At 36.5% G+C, this 24,543-nt stretch overlaps 1 protein-coding gene across 2 annotated transcripts in view; it reads left to right on the top strand.

Moving 5' to 3' along the window:
- Window positions 1-24,543, top strand: part of GRM8 (glutamate metabotropic receptor 8) — a 752,204-nt gene that overhangs the window by 581,220 nt on the left and 146,441 nt on the right. For both annotated transcript variants that reach the window (XM_060019983.1, XM_060019982.1), the window contains one exon: window positions 13,855-13,991. In XM_060019983.1, coding sequence (XP_059875966.1) covers window positions 13,855-13,991 — 137 coding nt within the window. The remainder of the gene's footprint in view (window positions 1-13,854; window positions 13,992-24,543) is intronic.

Raw genomic sequence — 24,543 nt, 5'->3', positions numbered from 1 at the left:
AGTGTATAATATCAAAATCTTCAGAAACGTCAGTGTTAGCTATCATTAATTATTCAACATACACCTCCATTTTTTTTCAGGTGCTAACATTTTTTAGACAAAAATGCAGGAATACTATTGGGGATCTTCTCAGAGATAAGCTACCCGACTGACCTGCGCTGAACTCATTGGTGAACTGCAATTTTTTTTTTTTTTTTTTTTTTTACAGAATTAGAGTAACTTAACCAGACTCTCCCATATTACTTCTCAGTTGTGTAGGGGAGAACATTGCTATCAGCAGACTCTGAGAGCTACTTCTCTCTCTGCTAATATCTGTGTGTTTTAGTCATTGATATGAAGTGTAGATTTTACCAAAAGACACCTTATTTTTTTCTTCCAAGGTCTTTACTATATTTTAAAGAAAACACAGTTTTTTGGTTTTGTTTTTTGTTTGTTTTTTAATAAAAATAAGACATTTATTTCAGGAAATAGAGAAAATAATAAAGAAGAAAATGTAGGTCAGTTTTCATTTCACTGCCCAAAGATAACTTTTTAGGTGCTTATCTTTCAAAATATGTACTTACATCCTATTCTTTCTATCTATGTATCTATCTATCTATCTATCTATATCTATCATATGTCCATTATCCATCCATCTCTCCATCCATCCACCTACATTACACATATATAGTATAAAATGAGATAATGTTATATGTTAACCTGTAATTTTAAAAAATTGAGACCTAATTCACACACCATAAAATTCATCATTTTAAATTATACAATTTAGAAGTTTTTAGCTTGTCCATAGGGTTGTATAACCATCATCACTATAATTCCAGAATGTTTTCCTCACCCCAGAAAGAAACTCCATGCCTATTAACAGAACCTCCCCATTTTGTCCCCCATCCAGCCCCTGACAAGCACTAATCTACTTTCTGACTCTATGGATTTGCTATTGTGGATATTTCATACAAATGGAAGCATACATGACCTTTTGTGACTGGCATCTTTACTTAACATAATGATTTCAAGGTTCATGCCTATTGTAGCACATATGATTCTTCTTAAAGCTGAATATTGTATGAATATATTATATTGCATTTTTCCATTCATCGTTTAGTGTCTTTAGGATTGTTTCCACTCTTTGGCTATTATGAATAATGCTGCCGTAAATCTGTGTGTACAAGTTTTTATGTGAACATGTTTTCAGTTCTCTTGGGTGTATACCAAGAAGTGGAATTGCTGGATCATACAGTAACTTTATGTTAAACTTTCTGAGGAATCACCAAATCCTTTTCCACAGTGGCTACACTGTTTTACGTTCCCACCAGCAGTATATGAAGGTTCCAATTTCTCCACATTCTCAAAAACACTTGTTAATTTCCATTTTTGACAAATATAGCCATCCTAGTGGGTGTGTGTAATCCTTCTTAAAGTAAAAGTATACCATGGAATCTCTCCATAATAATAATAACTATTTATATTATAATTTTAATGGCTACATCATTATATTCCATTGTATGGATGTGTCATTATTTATCCATGCCTTGATTGATATATGTTTACATTGTTTCTATTTTTTATTTAAAAAAAAATAAGTTTTTTTGGTATTCAGAAACTTTAAATTTTATGTTGTTAAAATTATTATTTCCTTAGTAGTTTTTACTTGATGTCATGCTTAAAAAGCCATTTATCATTTCACGATTATAAAGATCTTTTTCTATAAATACATCTAGGTCGTGTGCAACAATAAAAACTTTCAATTCTTTTTTAAAAATTTTTATTGGAGTATAATTGATTTACAATGTTGTGTTAGTTTCAGGTGTACAGCAAAGTGAATTTGTTATACAAGTACATATATCTGCTCTTTTTTAGCTTCTTTTCCCACATAAGCCATTACAGAGTATTGAGTAGAGTTCCCTGTGCTATACAGCAGATTCTCATTAGTTATCTATTTCATATATAGTAGTGTGTATGTGTCAATCCTAATCTTCCAGTTTATCCCTCCCTCCCCCTCTAACCCCCCCCCCCGGTAACCATAGTTTATTTTCTACATCTGTAACTCTATTTTGGTTTTGTAGATAAGTTCATTTGTAGCCTTTTTTAAGATTCAACATATAAGCGATATCATATGATATTTGTCTTTCTCTGTCTGACTTCACTCAGTATGAGAATCTCTAGGTCCATCCATGTTGCTGCAAATGGCGTTATTTTGTTCTTTTTATGGCTGGGTAATATTCCATTGTTTATATGTACCACATCTTTATCCATTCCTCTGTTGATGGACATTAGGTTGCTTCCATGTCCTGGCTATTATAAATAGTGCTGCAATGAACACTGGGGTGCATGTATCTCTTTGAATTATGGTTTTATCCAGATACATGCCCAGGAGTGGGATTGCTGGATCATATGGTAGCTCTATTTTCAGTTTTTTAAGGACCTCCATACTGTTCTCCATAGTGGCTGTACCAGTTTGCATTCCCACCAACAGTGTAGGAGGGTTCTCTTTTCTCCACACCCTCTCCAGCATTTGTTGTTTGTAGATTTTTTGATGATGGCCATTCTGACCGGTGAGGTGATACCTCCTTGTAGTTTTGATTTGCATTTCTTTAATAATTAGTGATGTTGAGCATCTTTTCATGTGCTTTTTAACCTCAATCCTTTAAATTTCTCTCTGAGGACAGGCTTGACCATATCTTCTAGTTTTGAAATATATTAGTATCTGTTAAATAGTACTCTATAATTTTAGTTTTATTTCTCTTTGACTTAAGGATTAATTAACATGAGTATTTAATTGTTTTTTCTAAATCTTTAGGAGTTTTTGATGTTTATCTTCCTTAGTCTTGCTTTAACATTTTACTCTCTTGAAAGCTTTAGTTAAAAATTTCAGATTCTTGAATAGTGGTCAGAGAATATGAATTGAGAGTTCTAGTTTATGGTAATCATTCATATTTTATTTTTGGCAGGAAATAATTTTTGTAAGTATTCGATATATATTTGAAATAAAATATATTATTTAGTAGTTATTGTTTTCATCCATTTAATGGGTCAGCCTCTAAAAGGGATATGTGAAAGTCAAACTACACTTTTTAAAAAAATTTATGATGGTTTTTTTACTTACATATTTCAGTGTTTCTTTTGATTATGCTCCACATTGTTATGCATGCAGTGTTGAATAGAAACACCTCAAATCACCATGGTAACATAGACAAGTCACATTTATCACAGTGGCATAATATACATTGACAGTTTGTGTAATTACAGAAAATCAGATCCATTATAAATAAATGATTTGGTATCCTTTTTAATTCAATATATAAATTATTGTCAGAAATGAGTAGATCTCTCTAGTTTGATATTTTATTTCTTTAGACACTTTGACATTTGTTCCTATAGAATTATCTGTATTTGACTGGCTTACTGTAATTTTGCAAATATTAACAAAATATTAATTCCAAACCATATTGAAAGGCTGTGTGTTTAATGATGTTTCAAACAATGAATTATTACAAAGGCATGCATAACCCAAGATAAAAGAACAATCTGATATTGAGCAAGAAATGAAGTAATAACTCAACTGGTAAGAGGTGAATTTTAGCTTTATTTTACTCTTCAGAGAAATCTTCATAATAAAAAGTGAATTAAGCTTTTTGGCTTAAAAATATAATGTAATTCTAATCCCAGACATTATATTTTATAAACTGGGAATTCTTACAGAAGCTTGACTTGTTCTGTTTGTGACCTATTTTGTTTGGGTTCATAGACCCTTAGGAAGTATTTGTATTCTCCAAGGGCATAATAGCAGAGCTATTTTATAATTTTTAATATATCTCTCTTTTCTTTTTTTAATTCATTTTTTTCTCCCTTTTCTTCATTCTGCTTCCTTACTTCCTTTCTTCCTCCCTCTCTCCCTTCTCTCTGTCTCTCTTTTTCTCTTTTCTCCTCTTGGTTCCTTGGCTAGTGACACATGCTCATAATTGTTCTATGCAAGGTCCATTTTCATCTATTTAATTAGTTATTTAGTTATTTGGTTGTTTCAAAGAACGTAATAAGCATCTATGAAAATACTCCCCTGTCCCTCAAAACTAGAATTGTGATAAAAAGCTGTATCCAAACATGTATTTCCATCACCAACCCATTCTCACATTACTCCCAAACAGTCAACATTCCTACCTTTTAAAATAGATTTGTCTTGCATATGTATTCCCAAAAAAGCACACAAATTTTTAAAATGTTAATCATTTATACCTTTGTAAAATGTATATTTGGCACTTTCGTTTTTCACTTAATGTTATATTGCTAAGATTCATCCAGATTTATGGCTGTCTCTGTAGTTCATTCATTTTGACTGCAGTATAATATTCCATTGTGTAAATATTCCATATGCCACAATTGATTTATTCACTCTCTTGATGGTATCTGGGGTAATTCCAGGTGAGTTCTATAAAACTTTCAAGGAAGATATTATTACAATTTTATACAAACTCTTGCAGAGAAAAGAAAAAAAAGGATTATTTTCCAATTTATTCTATGTGGCCAGTATAACCCTGGAACCAAAACGAAAAGGAAATTATAAGAAAGAAAATTATAGTTGCATCTCACTTATGAGTATGAATATAAAGATTCTAAACAAAATATTAACTGATTGAATCCAGCAGTGCAAAAAATATTGAAACCAAGTTGGATCCATCCCAAGCTTCCATGACATAACTGAAAAATGTATAAATGTAACTCACTATAGTAACAGATTAAAAGAAAAATATTTTGTCTCAAAAGATGTATAAAATACATTGCTAACACTGAAAATATACTCATGATAAAAAAAATCTAGTACATGTAGGATAAAAGGGACTTTCTTAAATTGATAAGAAACACCTACAAAATGCCTAGATCAAACATAATCCTAAATGAAGAATGTGGGAAATATTCTTTAAAGGTTAGAAGAAGTATAAGAATGTGCACTATTGCCACTTCATGTCAAAATTGCATTGAAGGTCCTAGATAGTGCAGTAAAAAAGGAAGAAAGAAAAAGATTGGAGGCATAAGAATTGTTAAGGATAAAATGAAATTGTAATTATTTGCAGTTAACATGATTCTTTACATAGAAATTAAAGAAGTTTTAAGAATTTATAGAGATAAATCCTTAAGTATAATAAAAAGAGTTTCACAAGGGTTTTTCAACCTTAAAACTACTGACATTTTGAACTAGATAATTCTTTATTGGAGGTGGATGTCCTGTGCATTGTAGAATGTTTAGTAGCACCCCGGCCTCTTCCACAAGTCACCAGTAGTTGCACTCCCCCAGCGGCAAAATCCAAAAATGTCTCCATACATTTCTAAATACCCCTGGGTGATAGAATCACCTCTGGACTGGATAAAAGAGTAACACAAAACAAAACAAAACAAAAGCAAACAAGCAAAAAAACAACCTTCCGCTGAATTCTCTATACTAGCAGCAGAGTAGTAGATAATATAATTTAGGCCACCATTTACAATGGCATCAGAGAATATTAATTACCTAGGAGTAAGTCTACAAAAAAATGGTTAAGTGCTGTGGAAAGAAAATTATAAGACTACATTAGATCTTGCAGAAGAAGATCCAAACAACCAAGAGACAACTTATGCTCATGGATAGGAAGATATTATAAAGGTATCAAATCTTCCCCAATTGATTTATAGATATTATATATTTTTCCAATCATAATCTAAATAGGATTGTTCAGGGAACTTAAAAAGATGGTTCTGCATTGTATACAGAAGAGTCTAAAGCAAAGACAAGTCAGAATACTTCTGAGAAAGAAGAATAGGGAGTGGGGACTTGCCATACCATTATCAGTCTTATTATGGAATTTAGTAATTTATACAGTATGATGTTGGGTCAAAGAGAGACAAATGAATTAATGGAATAGGAGGGAAAGGCCAGAAAAAGACACATTCTCTATGTAACAGGTATAAAAGAGAAGCATCTGTATAGTCATTCAGAAAAGGGGAGTAGTGCTGATAAAATGGTAATCAATATAGGAAAAAGGTGAATTGTATACCGACCTCACACCATAAGTCAACTGTGGGTAAATTAAAAATGTGAATGTTGAAAGCAAAATTTTAAACTTCTTAGTAAGCATTCATTATAAAAATTAATAAATTTGACAATTTTAAATCTAGATGGTAAAAGCATCTTTTTTCTTTTCTAGCAACACATTGGACCAGATAGTCAGAGACATCCTCCTGGTACACAGCAGATTTGAAAAAGCAAGAATATATGTACACACACACACACACACACACACACACACACACTCACACTTTCATAAATGTACTCATAAATGTAGCACTGTTAGAAATACAATGATTAATCAAAACTTATAATGGAAGTTATATATACAAATAAAGATCTATTAGGTATTAAATACCCCCACGAAGGAAACAATAAAAGGCTTAACTTGCTCTAGATAAAGAGAGGTTTTCTGTCAGGAAATGAAAATATACTGAGATCCGAGGATTGCAACACATTTCGGTTTGTTCCCAAATTCCTCTTAAAATGTATTACTTAATATCGCCTAATTATTACATATTCTTTCGCATTTCTTTCCTTTAAACATTTGATATTTTTATCATCTCTTTGGTCACTTTTCTTATAAGAGATTTTATTTAAACCTCTTAATTCATCTGCTTCCCTGAAATGTGCATCACTAAATAATGGATTTTTTCTTATTTTAAGAATTCAATTAGCTTATTTGAGTACCATCAGTACAATTACAGGTTGTATTTCTACTTCTCAAATTGTGCTATTCATTCCTGATAATGACACTTTTCATTCTTAAAACACCTTTAAAGCAAGATCATAAAGACATTTCCAGAAGAGAAAGTACAATTGTCAGTTCAGTTTCTTCTCAGCGTCCATGGCTCAAGGGCCTAGCTGCTCCGCGGCATGTGGGATCTTCCCGGACCGGGGCACGAACCCGTGTCCCCTGCATCGGCAGGCGGACTCTCAACCACCGCGCCACCAGGGAAGCCCGTCAGTTCAGTTTCTTGATGGAAAAATCAAGAAGGAGGGTTGGCTGAGAGAATTAGAAATGCCATTCAACTGCATTCCTTGTCCTATTTGTTTCACACACTAAAATAATCAGATAAAACAATTTCAGATTCTTTTCCCTTATAGGTTATTACAAAATATCGAGTATAGTTCCCTGTGCTATGCAGTAGGTCCTTTCTATTTCTGTGCAGTGGGTTCGTTATCTATTTTATATTTAGTAGTGTGTGTGTGTTAAACGATGAGAAGGAGCCCGGCCATGCAAAGATCCAGGTGGGAAGAGCATTGGAGAAAGTGAGAAGGAGAGAGAGAACAAGAAACACCAAAATACTGAAATAGAGCAAACGTCATGTGTTTGAGGAACGGAAGGATCCCAGGGTGGATGAAGTATAGAAACAAGTGACTGGAGAATTAACAAGGCCTTAAGGGCCGTGATAAACACTTCATGTTTTATTTTAGTGAAATGGGAAGCCACTGCATGATTTTAGGGAGAGGAGCCGTCTGACTTGATGTGCGTTTCACAGTATCACTCTGGCCGCAGGACGGAGAGTGGGTTGTTGTTACCACTGTGAACATAGATATGGGCTAGGAGTTCAGGGAGCGATCACAGTAGCTTGGACCAGTGCAGAGAAGAGGAAATGGAGAGAATGGGGAAATTCTGGATGTGTTTTGGCGACAGGACCTGTTAATGTCTTAGATGTGGGCTGTTTGTTTGTTTTTACCACTGGGGCAAGTTGAATTTTATTTTAGGATCTTATCTCCAGTTCTGGCCTCCACTGAGCCATGGGTCAGACTTGGATGAATCCACACCTTTTTAGGGGAGAAACTGTTGAAGGCGGGGGTGGGGAGTCGGTCCAGTTGAAATTGAAGTGGAGGCCAGATCAGAAAGGCTCAGCCATGGACTTCTTCCCCAGTGGCTGGAGGGTTAGAGCAATAACTGCTGAAATCATTAGTCTTTTAGGCCTGCACTATTAAATAGGGATGTGGCTATTGAGCTTTGAAATACAGCTAGTCCAAATAGCAATTATCTGTGAGTCTAAGGTATACACAGGAGTTTGAAGATGTGATATATAAAAAAGTATAAAGTATCTCATTAATGTTTGTATATTGTTTATATTTTGATGTCATAATGCTTTGCATATATTGGGTTACACAAATGCTTTAATGAAAATAATTTCTTTTGCTTTTTAAAACTTCTTTGAAGAACAACTTTATATTTACAGAAAAATTGAGGAGATAGTACAGAAGGTTCCCATATTCCACACGCACAGTTTCTCCAGTTATTAATGTTTTGTATTAATGTAGTACATTCGTTACAATTAATGAACCAATATTGATATACATTGCTATTAGCTAAAGTCCATAGTTTATGTTCACTCTTTGTGTTTTACACTTATATGTGGGGTTTTAACTTAGGTTTTTGAATTGATTGAATGGATAGACAGCCCTCAGCTCCTTACTAAGAGGAAAAAGACTATGGGGAACGTGTTTTGAGTGAGGACTGTTGTGTCTGGATATGTAAAGTGTAAGATGGTTATCAAACAACCAAGTGGATATACAGTTAATTGGTAAGTCTGCACTCAGGGCTAGGTGTATACATTTGAGACTCATCAGTGGAGGTATGAAGTTACATTTCGAATTAACATGGTCTGATGTGTTAATGGGAAATAAGAAAACAGACAGAGTGAGGACAGCTCACTCAAAAAGTTTTATTTTACTGCTAAGGAGAGTAGATAAATGAGGCAGTAAGGTTAGTAATGGGATTTGCTTGCTTGCTTTTTTTTTTTTTTTTTTAAGATGAGAGCTATGAGAACTCAGTTGTAAACTGAAGGGACCACTGCAGACAGTCTAAATCTGCTGATGTAAAAGAAAGAAGATAACTGTGAGACAAAGTGCACAGAGAGCGAGAGTGAAGGGGGGTCCTAGCACTAGAGGAGGAATACGCCTTTGATTGGATGAGGGACGTGTGTTTCAGCAGGAGGGAAGCGATCATATGAGCATAGATGCAGGTAGGCTGTAGGTTTTGTTGGGGAGTGAGGAGGGGGTCTTTGTCCTATTGCTGCTTTTCCTCCGTGAGAAAGTCTGAGACAAGCTGAAGCGACGGGGAGGAAAATGTTGGATGTGTGCGACATGAAACAGTTAGTCATCCAGAAGTGGGGGAAGTGGATTCTGATGAAAGTTGCTATTTCCTATGGCATTTGGTCAATGACTTCAATCTCATATATTCATTCTTCTTTTAAGGGTGCTAAAAATGACTAAATTAACTGATTGTATTTTTACCTTTCTTATTTTTTCCTGCTTACCCAATAGCACAGGTGGTTATGAGAAGGAAAAGGGATAGTTTTGTAGCAAGAAAGAGAAATGAAAGTAATAAACATGACAATACACTGAGTGGCTTATACTTATAAATATATTTATATCTAATATTTGCACATAAAGGTGAATGAATTACTCTTGCATTGCCTTTTGCATTGTGGAAACAAGAAAATGTAGATCAAGGGAGCGTAAGTGTAGGCAGAGAATGGATAATGATGATGGTAGTTGTCACATATTGCACACCTGTTGTGTGCCAGTCACATACTAAGTGCTTCCCGTGCATCGTCTCATGCAGCCCTTGTAATAGCCCAGGGAGGTTGGGGTTATAATGTTCTCTTGACAGTTGACAAAACAGGTTTTTGGAGAGTAACTTGCCCAGATTACACAGGGAACTGGCAGAGCCAGAAAGCAAATGCCAGTCCCTGAATCCCAAGCTCATAATCTTCCCCAGAACAATATTCAACAGAGCCAATATTTTCAAATAAAATCTTCATTGAATAGGTCATTTTTACTACAAAAGCACGTTGGAGTGCTTGACATGCCTAGTAACGAAAATACAGTTTTTTCCATGCATTTCATATCGAACAGAAAATATCCAAAGTGATATATGGACTCTGAGAGGAGTATCTGACTAGTAAAAGTTACCTCCACCTCTGTGTTGTTTGTTTCCATTTCTCCACTAACCCACATTGATTAAAGAGTATGTAAAAAATTAGTGCACTTCAAAATTTCTGAAATAACTAAAGTCTAGGATGGAAGGAAGCACAAGAAAACTTGCTGGAGCGTAATTTACTATATATATATATATGAATTTAGCCTAACAAAATATATTTCTTACTTGTGTTGTTAGTAAACCATAGTACATTGATGGATATATCGAGACGTTTGTCATTTCAATTTTTTTTCTGGACAAAATGCCACTTAATTCTGTTTTTCAGGGTGCCCAGTTTCAGTACAAAGGGTGATCATTCAAATTTCTACTTGTTGAAATTAATAAACGACATAGCCTCTCATGGTTACTCAAGGGTGTTCTTTGTTACATAGACCACAGTACCAGGGCAATTATTTGAGATAAGCCAATATGCAATTGAATCAGTTCTTTGTTGAAAGGGTTGAAGTAATTCAACTGCAAGCCTAGCCCAAGATCAGAAAGCAGATTACTAAAACAAGTCGCAAGAGTGGTTTCTAACATCACACTGATAACAGTGTAAAAGGGACTGATTTGGTCCCTTCATTTGTGAACATAAAAGATGAGAGCTGATAGAAGTGAAGTTCATAATGCTATGACGAAGCTGAATGTGGATTTGCTTGGAATCGTTCGTGGGTGCCTCTTTCACGCTCTACTGTAATTTATTGATTGCACACTCAATATCAAGCAGTCTTTGGTGCCGTGCCCACAAAGATAAGAAATGCACTCTGCCTTTATTAAGGAGACCACGGTCTTGTGAGGAAGGCAGAGGGTCCAACCAGTATTGAGCACGTAATAGGCTCTCAATAAATATCTGTTGAATGAATGTTTTGATCAGGAATGGGGATGGATAGTACAAGTGTACAGAGAGCAGTGAGTGCCATGATAGAGAAGGACAGGACACGAAGAGGCACTTGGGTCCCTGCTCCAGATTTAGAAGATAAGGATCCTTATAGGTGTGCCTTTAAGACACATCTTGAAGGAACTATATAGAGAAGAAAGGTTAGGATAAAGGAGGAAGTGAACTTATAGAAAATAACATGCGAAACAGGATCGTGAGAAAGTGCATTTAAAGAACTGGATTTTAGGTATATTTGGCTTTGTGTTAGTAGAGGAGAGCAAGGGTTAGAAAGGGTGACTCCAGAAAAGCCTTACATGCTCACTGAGAAGTCCTTATGCTCTCATATAGACCCTGGATCTCAAACACAGCACTGCCATAAAACAATAAGGGAAATAAGAGTTAATATTTATATAATGCTTACTATTTACTGAAAGGTTTCTGTATGTTGATTCACTGAATCCTCATATCCGTCTGAGATGGGAATTACAATTAGCCCATTTTAAAAATGAGCCAAGTGAGGGACAGACAGATCAAGTACCTCACCTGAGATCATCTATCCAAGAAGTGCGATGACCTGGCCCCCAAACCCACATTTCCAGTGTATTATACTTATATATAGTATGTATACTTTAGTATATTGCCTCTTGGTGCAATGCCAAATTTAGTGTAACTTGCTATTAATAATTATATTGAAGTATCCAAGTTGGACAATTATGTTTGTGGTAATACAGCTCTCATTAGGTTCCTTTCCAGGATACCTTCTTGAGTTGGAGAAAAGAGAGATAGAAACAGCTAGCACACTACGAATTATATATAACTCAGAGTACATTCATGAGAATGTGTGACGCAAGTGATATTCTCCTAGCCTGGGTATCATTATGGTAAAAAAGATCGGGATGCTGTCGTAGGAGATACGGAGCCATTCAGTGAGGAGTATGACAATATTGGGGAATTTAGTTAGACAAAAGTAAATAATACTTTATTCATGGAGTATATGACATCAGAATTTTGAAATGGTATGTAAATGTCAGGACTTGTTGATGATGTTAATGTGAAATTCATAACTGATGTGTATTTTTCCATCCAGTAATCTCTTACCCATTGAATTTCCATAATCCTTTGTCTAGATATTACTTAAAAGAATGTTTAATATCCTGTCTATTACTCTACATTGGTATGTACTGAGAATACATATGGGGTGAATAATCATCATCATCATCATAATATTTAATTACCACCGGCATTGTTCTTTGCAACTATTTGTTTAATTTTCATAGCAACTCTATGAGTGTTATTATTACTCCCATTTTACAGATGAGGAATCTGAGGATTTAAAAGTTAACCTACTCACATTCACTTGGAGTTAGAAAAGGTTTTGATCCGTTATAGCACGTGGGTTTCCACTTGAGTATCTAAGGAGTAGTTAAGATAGTGGTTGATTGGAGAGCTCCTATTTTTTTCTCTAATTCCCTATTTCTTTCTTGATTTATATATAAAGTCATTTCCCATGTGAACTAATAATAATAATTTAAATGCATATAGATCTTTTGAGACTTAAAAATATGTTCATCTTTATTTTTTAAGTCCCTATGTGACAAGTAAAGAGAGTACAGAAGTTGTGAAAATAAACGCAGAAGCCAAGTGAGCATGAACGTGCAGCTCTTGACTCTCAAAACAGTGCTCTTTTCTCCATGCTGTGCTGTCTCTTGTGTCCTTAGCAGTTGTTTGCAGATACCAGGCATCTCATCAGAGACTTCACACTGCATTCAAATTTTAGGAAGATTCCAAAGAGGAATGTTTTAGACTTTTGTGATTATTGGTTTTAGTTTCAAACTCCCCAGGTAGAATAAGGAACTCATTATAAGATGGAAATATATAGAGTTGACATGTATAACTATTAGCAGTATATATTTTGGGGGAGTAAAATATAGAAAAGAGATAGCAAGAAGGGGACAGTTTCTAGTATAGTATAGAAATTAAATCCGGTATACGGTGAGAAGAAATTCAGGGAAGGGAACCTGCAGAGAGAAGATTGGCACAAAGAAAAGGGATTGATGTTAGGCGAATTTGTCGAGACAGTAAAGAGTAAGGCAAGAAGATGAAGGTGTGGGCTGTGGGCAGCCTCCAAAGGCTAGTAGAGAAAAGGAAATTCTATATAGAAAGTGAGGCTATAGATGGAACAAGAAAACATTGCGGGTAGTGATCCCTTTCTACTCTTAAAACCTGTGATTATGTAAAAGTTAATGAGAGAGAAAGTAAAAGTGAGCAGAAGCTGGTAAGAGAAAAAGATGAAAGCTTCTGGGAGAAATGGAAGGTTAGAAAAGATGACATTTCTTGCATCCTGCTGCCCCGCCAGTACTGCACTATCACAGTGAATTGAGGGAACTTTTATGATCTGAGCGGAGTTGGGACTTCCCAGCGACCACTGCGTCACCCACTGAGAGGATCCTAAACGTAGCCCACATGGATAGACTCTTGGGCAGAGGTAGCCAAAGCAGAGGCTTAGAAGAGACTTTGAATACGGCAATTGCTTCAGAGTGGAGTTCAAGTCAGAATAACGTAAAACTCTAGGGAATCTGGCTGCGACGTTCTCCTGCCACATGTTGAATTGCTGTTCACAGTTCATATTGTACAATAGCTGTTATGCTTCAAGGCGTTTACACTCTTCTCTATTAACTGCCATTCTCCGTAGCCACTATTGGCTGTCCAGCCTATCAACTTCTATTTATTTAACTGTTAACGTTTGTCGCCTAACTTGGATTCTCATCATTTACTTTCTAACGTGCGTAACGAAGCACGTCTTCTTCCTGAAAGTATGTCTGGGCTTCTTTTCATGTCAGAGATATTATGCTACCAAGAATGACCTTGTATGGATTACTAGCTGCATAGCTCTTACTATGCACAGTATTTTTTTATCTACCATTTTTTTCTTAGAGAGAAATCAGCCCAGTGGTCTATCTCACTGAAAAGTTAACATTGTTTCCTAAACATTTATAGGTAGTGCTGGGACACCGGTCACTTTTAATGAAAATGGAGACGCTCCTGGTCGTTATGATATCTTCCAGTATCAAATAACCAACAAAAGTACAGAATACAAAATCATTGGGCACTGGACCAATCAGCTTCATCTAAAAGCAAGTATCAATATAAACTTATACTTTGTGTATATTGTTCTCAAGGAGAGACGCTTTACTTTTAAGTAATATAGCATTTGTTAGAATTGATCTTCTTGTAAATAAGTTTTCAGAAAATGTATGATTTGATCCTTCTTCAACTTTAAAATGTTATGAGAAGTCTTAAATGTCTGTAGAGATATTTACTCTCTGCAGGGATTTAATGAAAGATCTCATTTTCTTTTAAGTGACTAAATATACATTTAGGGAAACTTTATACTTTTCTGAAAGGCTCAGTTGTTCAGACCTTTGTACAGTGTGTGTGTGTGTGTGTGTGTGTGTGTATGTGTGTGTTTTGGGGGGAGGGGTGACAAACTGTGCCATGAATGACAAAGTCGGTGCTTAATAAGTGTGCTTCACCTTTGCCCCATCATAAGTTGAGATCTTGCAGCTATGTCTGCTGGATGGAAGTCAATCATGATCTGTACTTGCATTACCTCTTTGAATCACAACATCAGAGAAGGTTAATGTACCCCAAAGAGATGTTCAGTTTTTTAACAGCCCTTAGGGCTGCCAGCTGTCCCTGTCCCCCTGGAGAGCCATGAAGGCCCAAGGCCCACAGATTTTGCAGTTCCTACAAGTGGCCACGTGAGGAGAACTTGGAGAGCCCAACTGGAAGCGAGGTCGCAGGGCAGCGAGGTCGCAGGGCCTGGGGCTGGTGCCAAAGGCAGTTGGTCATCTGCCTGCCCAGTGTCATGCTGTGTCCGCCACCCGGGGCTCTGTCTCCTCCTGCTGGGACCAGGTGGGGCTGGCACGTGGGATAACAGCAGGAGGAGAAGCTCTGTCAGATGAGTCTAGCTGGCAGGCAGCTCTCCAGAGGGGCTATCCGAGGGAAGGGGTCTTTGGGGACACTGGGGGGCGCTGTCTGTTACCAGCACCCACTAAGCATAAGGGGCTCCAGAGCAGGAAGCCCGTCCTGAACTTGACGGATAGGGAGGCCCGGGAAGTCACAGGGCATAGGGCAGGCAGTGGCTGTGTGAGGAGGGCACAGGAGTGGTTGGAGAAGCATCTGCCTACCACGGGGTAAGGAACCATTTCAAAATTTAACAGCCTGTGGTGCTATATCTATGCACGCCGGCTCCTTCTGGTCTAGACAGACAAGGAGTGTGCTCTGTGGTTGCAGCTAAGGATCAGAGTTCCTTCATACATGAACATTAATGTTCATAATACATTCTCTCATACATCTGTAACATTGGACTGCTGACAGGAACTGAGTGGCCGAGGAATCTCTACAGCAGCAGTGTTTCCCCTGTAGGCAGTGAAGTGCTTTTAAAATGTGTCTAATAAACCAGAAACATACCCTTCTACTGTTATATTGTTCTAATGTGTATTTCACTCTTTCCTCTAGTAAAAGTACCTCCTCTTCTTGATTCTCAAAGCTACCGTAACACTGTGAGGGCTGAGTTCATTTCGTAAATGAATACTTTCATTTCCTAGCTACAGCTTATCCTAGCTAGAAGGTAAACTCTTATGACATACATGAGGGTGGGGAGAGAGATTATTCTTGCCTGTGTGTGTTTTCCACGTGTGTATGTGCTTTCTTGTGTTTGAACCCATTCGAAAGACACCAATTTGGTGTTTTTAATACATTTTTCACCTCTGTTTGTCCGAATATAGCCCCTGAAGTGCTATGTTTATACAGCAACAGTCACCGTAGTTCTCAGAAAAGAAGCAGATAATGAGAAATAAGGAAACTAGGATATTTATGATTTATTGTCTCCGTAATGACTTCCTGATAATTGTCACAGTTCCGCTTTCAGTAATGCACAAAGACAGCTCATATTTGCAACTATGGTTGTACTTCGTAAGACCACGTGTCTACACCTTACTACATGTAGCAGCCTGATGAAACCCTATCCCTTGTCCTGCAACCCAAACTTATGGAAACAAAGCTTTGATAACTCTGTGGGTTATTGATGCCAATCTGAAAATCAATTGCTTCTTGGCAAAAGCCCTTTTGACAGTGGACCTCTGTGAAATAAAATAATTAAACACAACAAAGAAAATTTGATATGGGTTAAAATAGGGAAGCTACTTTTTATCTGACTTTTATGAATGCCAGACTGCTTACTATATTCTTATGATTAAGGATTTAAATAACAAAGTTCAATGGTTGAAAAATATGTGCATTAATATATAATATGAAGATACCTAAAATAATTATATACACAAGCACACGTACACACACATCTCTCTCTATATATATATTTATTATAAAACTTTATGTTGAATCTCAAGCTCTTTTATGTACATTTACGGTGCATGAAAAGTTTTATGTTTATTATTGTGTTATTGCTCATAAAATACATCAAAACGATTTGTAAGAATTATTTCTCATGCATGATTATAATCGTTTATAACTACATAGCCATGCTAGCTTTACTGAAACAGAGAGAATCAACTCTCAGAAAAGAGTGAATTAGTTTGTGAAGACAGGTCATACGTCAAGGGTTGAATTCTGAATTTTATCAGGACAAACAAAATGTTTCTCCTTGGGAACAGGATTAGTCATCTGTTTGGAGGTGGAGTAGGGGTTCCTTGGAAAGTGACAGATTTACTGAAGTTCTGCTTAGATCTCAGGCAAGGCACGAAACAAATGCTTTGCCCCAGTTTTGTCATCTATAAAGTAGAAACATTAATAGCACCTACCTTAGATGGTTGTAATAAGAATTAAATGAAATAATACAGTAAAGACGTTAGTCCAGGGCCTGGCCCACATGACATCCATAAACATTACCTATTATTAATCCAGTGTCTCATGATTCTGTGTGGTCAGTGGGAGACCTGAGAATGAGTGTGGTGAGTAGAGAAGTGAAGGTTCTGTCAGAAGAGGCACTTGAGTTTGCTTTAGCAAGTTCAGAATACGTTCACTTAAAGTGGGGACCATTTGTCCCTATAGCCCATTGCCTGCCTTCAATATTGGCCTTAATACTTTAGCAAATCTATCTGCACTTACAAAGTAAACTTTATTTAATATAAGTATGTAGTTTCTTTTCCTGTGGTAGCCTGTGGCTAGATATTGTCACCTAGGTAGTTATTTTTGAAGGATTGGATAAATTCATTCTGTGTACATACTGCATGCTAAGTGCTGGGATTAGAGTGAAAATGTGAACTCTGCTCTCAGGGCGCTCGCAGACTGGAAGGATAGATGGACACTCAAACCAACCATTCTAGTGCAGTGGGGCAGGCCACAGATGAAGTTATGTCCGTGGTTTTGCACCTGCAGCCCAGAGACAGTCCCCGAATCTTGCCTGACTGCTGACGGGAGTTGTGATGATGGCAGCGGAGGGCGCTCTTCCCCATGTACTCCATCCCTTCTTATTCTCTTAAACCAGATTTGCAATAGATTTCACACTCTCAATGGTAAGCATTTATCAGCCAGTTATTGGATTGAATTTGGCTTATTTTCAAAGAGGCAGTTTTTCTGACTGAATTCAACCATAGGATAAGTTTGTGCACAGAGGATGCACGATTATGCATATATGAGTGCAATAAATTTGCCCTGAATATATCTTAGTGGAGTGAAAGAAATTGTAAAAGTAGGTTATTCTTTGTTTGTTTTTCCTGGAAAATCATGAGGTGTTTTATTTCCTCAAAAGCATGGTCTTCATTGTTCTAAATATATTTTTTTCTTTTTTATGGCACTAACATATGTTCTTAACTTAGCAATTACAATGAGTTAGTATAACTGTTTATTTTGATTTCGGTTTTTTATTCAGTAATCTCAGTCCACGCATGAAGGGCATATTGTCTACCTGAGAGTGAATTTGAACAATTAGGCTTCTCCGTTTTGTGAGGCTTAACCTCTCAAGAGGCAGGTGGTCCTTATTAGTGATTACAAAACGTACTGTAACCTAGAGGTTCAGAGAAAACAGCGGAGCCTGAACTGCAAAAAGAACAGCCATCTGCTACTTCGAGTCCGCAGGGAGAAGGTGTATGGAGGCTACCGGATGGGCCTAAAATAACTGAGGGCTCACTTTTCTGTACTTCCAACCAGAGCTACTCTTTCTAGATTACTGTAAGATGAGGCATAGTTTTTGCTTGTTTTGTTTTATTCTTTTTTTATTCAAATAAGTAATTTGAAGATAAATAAAGATAGTAAAGGATAATGACTTCATAAGAACGTTTCATTGTTAGCAGCATGGAGTCAATTGGAAAGGGTGATTTGAAGGAGAAGGGCTTCATTTAATTTTGTGTGGGGCCACTCCATAGATGAAAGTAACTCTTGACCAGGTACTGAATTCTGACCCTCAGTTTTCTCATCTGTTAAGTGGGATAATAAATAGGCTTACTATGAAGATCAAATGCATTGGTATTCCAATGCATAGTGGTCAAAAACAAGACCTCCAAGTCAGAAAGAAGAGTTTTGTGTTCCAACCTTCCATTTCTGAGCCTTGGGCACGTTATTTTACCTCTTTTAGTCTCAGATTCTTCATCTGCGTGAAACAATCATAACTACTTCATAGAGTTATTGAGATAATTAAAGGAAATTGCATATCAAAGATCCTAGAACACTGCCTGCTACATATTCAGTGTCAAGCGAATATGGCAATAAAAATTTTGCTTTGTTTTGCCAGGAAAACCAGCCTATTGCAGAGGACCTATAATGGGTATTGCAATCTGAAATGCCATCTACGAAAAGTCTTTTCTGCCTCTATCTTGATGTTCTGAGTAGGGAGTAACTGTAAAAAGAGTTACACTATGATAACTCGTCTGTGCCCTATATAATAAACCCCAAATGTTTATTTTGGTATGAAAAAAAAGTGGGCTTCATGAGTCAGTGCTTTGGGGACAACCAGAAACTCAAGCAAGCTTTCTGATTTAGTGCATTAAATCCGTCTTTTCTATGAACCTCTAGTGTAGTATTTATAACATGATATTTTAATTGAATATATGTCTTTGCCTGCCAATGGTCAGGCAAATACATGCTATACCAGGGGTTCCTCAACCTGCTTGAAATACAGAAAGAGAAAGTTTCTGAGTCCCCTCATTTGCCTCATGGTTATATTGCTTTGGATAAACATCAAAAGTTTTTAACCAAAACCACTAGATTCCCTAATGTCATACAGGAACAGCTTTTCTATGATGAAGGGTATTGAAATAGCCTTGAAGCAAAGGATGGAGTGAATGGAGTGGAAACAATATTCGAGGGGACGCTTGAGCCTTTATTTGCCTTGACTCTTAGGAGCCATGCGTTTCCTTTGCCTGTTTCCCCATTGCAAAGTTGCCTGCATTTGCAAATGCTCTTTCATATGATAGTCAGTGCATAAAAAAGATCATTCACCCTATGAGACAAGCAATATATAAAGCTTTTCCCATCCTACAAAGTATGAATGTGAAGTCAATTCTCCGAGACCCTTTACTACATTCCAATAGGACTTTAAATGCCGCTCTATCTCCTGCCTTTATATTCTATTCAGACAAGGTCTTTTTTGGCTTCCTTTCCTTGTCACAAGATGATCAGTTGTCAAAACTATATTTTTGTTCACTAGATGCAAATTTATTCTTTTCAAAATAAGTCACTTTGGGGTCAGTAATTAATTTGTGTTTATGAGAAAATAAGCATTTGATAAATTCATGTTTTTGACACATCAAGCAAAGCCAAGGTAATTAAAGTTTAACTACGTTCTTGCTAGTACAGAGTAGGGGCTCCGTAAGGACTTGTTGAGTATGTCATGAACGGTATGCCGATATTTTCTAAATACTGACTTCATATGGAGCACTGATCCGAGATTATTGATGAGGAAGTTGACTTGTGCACAGATCATTTATTCAGTGACTGCTCCCTGCTAGGCAGGATGCTAAGCCATTGAGGAGTACAAGGTTCAATAAAATAAACTCCCAGATAGCAAATGCTTTACTCCATTAAAGGTAACAGTACACTTGAATAATTATAATAAAAGCATACTTAGAAGGTACAGATTAAAGAACAAACTATGAATTAAAATATGTAATGATTACCTCCAACTAGAGGGACTGGATAAAGTTTGTTGAATTCAAACTGGATCTTCAAATACTTTGGTGGCTAGAAACGGTTGGAAGAGTGTGTAGGCCATGGCAAAAGCATCCATCCGTCCATCCATCCGTCCTTCCATCCATTTATCTATCTATTCATTCCAGAATAAAGTGCCTCCAGTGTGCCATTGCTCTACACAGTGCTGGAATGATTTAGAGGTGTTACAGATGCAATCCCCATCCCTGAGTTGGGAGTGCACATCTATTGGATGTGCAGGCATATCCCGCCTACAGAGTGTAAGTTGTAAGTTCATTGATGGAGGTGAGGAATGTTGACTAGGTTTTCATAGGGAGGTGGAAAGGGGCACAGTTTATTTAGGGAATTGAGTGTGATCCTGAGCTGCCAGTACAGAGGACTATCTGAGCAGAGCATATCATGCAGAATGAAGAAAGATGGCTTAAAGCTAAATTTTATAGGGTTTCAAAAACTATTAGAACACAAGTTGATATTCTTTAAGCTACAGTGAGCTTTTTGATAGAGACATTCTCAGCTTTACACTTCAGGGAAACATTTTGGGCAGCAAAGTGTAGACTGTCTGGAGAAGAGGTCGTTCCATTATTTAGCAGAAGCCATAATTAAGAATTAATTTCTTTCTTATTTTACCTAATTGTTTGGCAGGTTCTTTCCGCCCTATCTGTCCATCTACTTGGTTTGTGTTTTGTTCTACAAAATATTTAAAAGGACTTACTAAGATACAAAATTATGCCATATAAAATGATTTAATCTGATTAAGAATTCAGAAGCTGGATTCAATTATCTGGATCTAGTTGGAGTCAGATTCCCAGGGTAATCTAATAGTATCCAAGGAATCTAGTAGTTCATCAGGGAAAATACAGGTGGGGCACTAATAAAGCTATTATTATTCATGAAAAATAGGAAAAATCGTAAGTGCTTAGTTATTTTGGTAAATAATGAAAGTGACACAGACAGGGAAAAGAAAGCTAAAAAAAATAATAGAGGTCACATTGGAAAAAGCAAATCAAAAATACAATGCAACTAAAGAAGGACGTAACATAAAATGAAAAGTGCCTCTTTATACCAACACCAAAGAAGGGCAAAGGAGGATGGTGACTCTAGACGTTTATGGGGATAATAAAACAGTAAAAATGATAAATGGTATTTTAATCCTTACTTTAACCTTGGGAGGAGAAAAATAAGTGCAATTTTGACATGATGAGTAGTATCAGTAAGGTTACAAACATAAAGTGATAATGTAGGATAGAGGAATAACTGGGAAAAAATCATTTTCTTATGGTAGATTTACTAAACTAAAATATATGTGAACCCTGTATCCTAGGGTACTTTTGAAAGGCTCAGTGGACACATCAGTGTTATGTAAAATCTACAACGTACAAGAGAATTACAGGAACTGAAAAGTATTATATATGAATAAAATATGTAGCTTCCAGCTGTAGATGGAGGTCAGTAGTTGATAAGAGCATGAAACTAAAAAGAAAAACGTTCATATGTCTGTTGACTGAATCAAAAGTTTAACAGACATCTTTCCTCAAAGCTTTCACTGTCTAAAGAAGGAAAATAGAGCCAGAAGCTGAAATCCTCCCAAGTCCCTATTCCATTTTGTTGAGGTCATGGATCCTTATCTCTAAGTGAAGTTGCAGAAATGTGCAATTGTGCATAAACTCAGGGGTAGAGATGTAAAATGGTGTTCTTTCTTAAATCCATAAATAAATGACAGAGGGATATAACAAGGACACAGAAAGGTACTAAATTTGACTAGTATTTGATTGCTTTTATCAGTTATAAAATCATTTGGAATAAAACATTATTTTGAGATAACTGCAGATTCACATTTAGTTGTAAGAAATGATAAAAATTCCATGCCTCCTTTACTCAGTTTTCCCCGCAATGATAACATCGTGAAAAACTATGGTGTAACAGCGCAAGCAGGATCTTGATATTTATACAGTCCACCAATCTTTTTCATATCTCCTCTTTCACTTATACATGTGTATGGGTGTTTCTATGCATTTTTGACCTGTGTAGTCCCATGTATCTACCACCGTAGTCAAGATATAAGACATTGCCATCACCACAAGGATCCCAAATTGTCATTTAATAGCCACACCCACATCCTACCCAGATGCCTCCCTTCAGTGCCTGGCAATAACTAATATATCCTCTATTTCTCTAAAATTGTCATTTCAAGAATGCTGTGTGGATGAAATCATATTGTACGTAACCTATTGGGTTTGGCTTTTTTCATTCAGCATGGTTCCCTCCAGATTTATCCATGTTGTTGTGTTCCTTTTAGTTGCTGAGTAGGTCCATGGTATGGATGTTACCAAACTGTGTTTAGTTATTCACTCTTCGAAGGACTCCTGAAAAATAATTATGCATCGACCTGCTATGAGCATTTGTTGAATTGTATGTAGAGAGAAACAGCAGGGAAGAGTGATGTCTCATCTCAGAACTGAACTAAATCATTTTTATAAGATAGTTTTAGAAGTTATATTTAACCCTTTAATATAGAATATTTTTTAGAAAATAAGAAAAGGAAACTTTCTTGCTGCAACATACACCTCAGCTCCTTCATAACTGGCACAGTGACACCTTGGCTGCAGTGTGCTTAATCACTATAATCGCAGCAAATGTACCTAAGAGAAAAGTTCTCATTTAAAAGTAACACCACCTGGATCTATGTCCTCTTAACGTTATAGTCTGTGAAACCACACCTATGTTCCTTCTGATCGTGCTTCACTTTTCCATCCCTTCTGTCAATATTACACTAATGTTGCTGTCTATGACACTAAAACCCAACTCTCAATGAGTTTCCAAGACTTCCTCAAAGTCATCCCTGTCCTGTATTTCTTAAGTTGTTCTCACACTCTGCTAGGCTTTGCTGTATCTAGCTCTCATTTGACTGCTTTTGTAGCTGTCAGATCTGTTGGTACATGCATTTTTGTGCATTCAGGCCATGTTTTTAAGGTTCCAAAATTCAGACATGATTTCTAGATTAAGCCGCTATAAGATCTTCGAGCCTACTGATCTAAAATTTGTAAAATTTTTAAAGGGAACCGGCAGGGACACTGCAGTTGGCCTATGCTCTATAAATCTCCTAGCAGGAACCGACTTTAAGCTTGGCAACTGTGAATTAAATCCCTTAATTATCCTATCCTTAAACTAGTTTATCAAGGAATCAGCCAATTTTTATAAATGGTCTCCATAAAATATTTGACAGGGGTGTGATTTCATGTTGTTCAGGGCACACACGGACTTGGAGGACAGACCCTAGGAGGTTCTGCATGGTGTGGAAAGTGTCACTGGAAACTAGGAAACTTGCTTTTACCCAGACCTCTCATTCATCCTGAGATAGGTTTGTGCTTTATTACTTAATATTTGGAGGCTCAAGTTCCATGTTTATAAAATTAGGAATTTAATGTAGTTATTCACTAAAATTTCTTCCAGATCTATTCTCAGATTGGATACTTCAGATAGTGAGAGTTATGTTGGATGTATTTTTCTGTTTTTGTTTACTTGTTTTTTAGATTTAAAAGTTTAAGCCCTCCATCATTCAACTATACAGAAGTGATCCTACGGTGTAAACCTCACTGAACAGAGAGCTTCCTTATGTGATTTTTTTTTTTTCAATTTGGGATATTTATTTTAAAGAAGCATGGCTACTCATACCCTATGAAAACTAAAACCAAAATGGGAGAGGTTAGTAAAGACAACTTAGGTATTTTGCTACCTTGGTTTTAATAGAAATGTAAAAATTGTTCAAAATAGATATGATATTAGTTTTCTTTTGCTCTCCCAGCTGCATGTTTTTATAATATACTTTGAAAAATAGGACTCTGCTATAGGGGAGCTAAGTTGATTCTGTTAGTTAGACTGAATCCAAACATGGCTAAGTAAAAATAACTAACGTGATCTGAGAAATGCTAGTTTATCTCTAAAAGGAGGGATAAGTCCTATGTTTGTGAAGAATTAGGGGATGTCATGGTAGAGAAGAAAAGGCCGCATATGAGCAATAAACGTGAGCTCAGCTTATTTTTTCTCCTATAAAAAGAGAAAAATAAGATGCTTTCGGAACTCCTGCTGTGCTGTCAAAAATTGGGTTGCATTCAGCCTGTGACATTGAGGCAATCAGGCTGCGGCATTTATTGCTCTCTTACCTCATGTACAATCAATAGTTTTATAGTCAGGGGTAGAGGTATTGGAACTCAGGCACCGTGATCTCATCTCAAGTCCGCCTTCATCACAGGCATGAGCTTATCCACTTCCTGAATCTCCCCAGAGTTCTTTCCACTCTTTATCGGATTTTTACATATTTGTATGTAAAACTTCTCTCCTGAGAGAAGAAGTTCATACCGTTCTACTACCCTTATGACACAGCTTCCCACAGGACAATTTGGTTCATTTTTCTGCGAGTTTATGATGACTCTGAACATTAGGAGATAGTAGTCTCTTTTACAAAAAAAAAAAAAAAAAAAAAAAATCAAAAACTGTTGGAAACCTGAGGCTGAAATAACTTCC

This window comes from Delphinus delphis, chromosome 9 (assembly GCF_949987515.2).
Source record: "Delphinus delphis chromosome 9, mDelDel1.2, whole genome shotgun sequence".
Classification (NCBI taxonomy): domain Eukaryota; kingdom Metazoa; phylum Chordata; class Mammalia; order Artiodactyla; family Delphinidae; genus Delphinus; species Delphinus delphis.
This window is presented reverse-complemented; position numbering and strand designations above follow the sequence as displayed.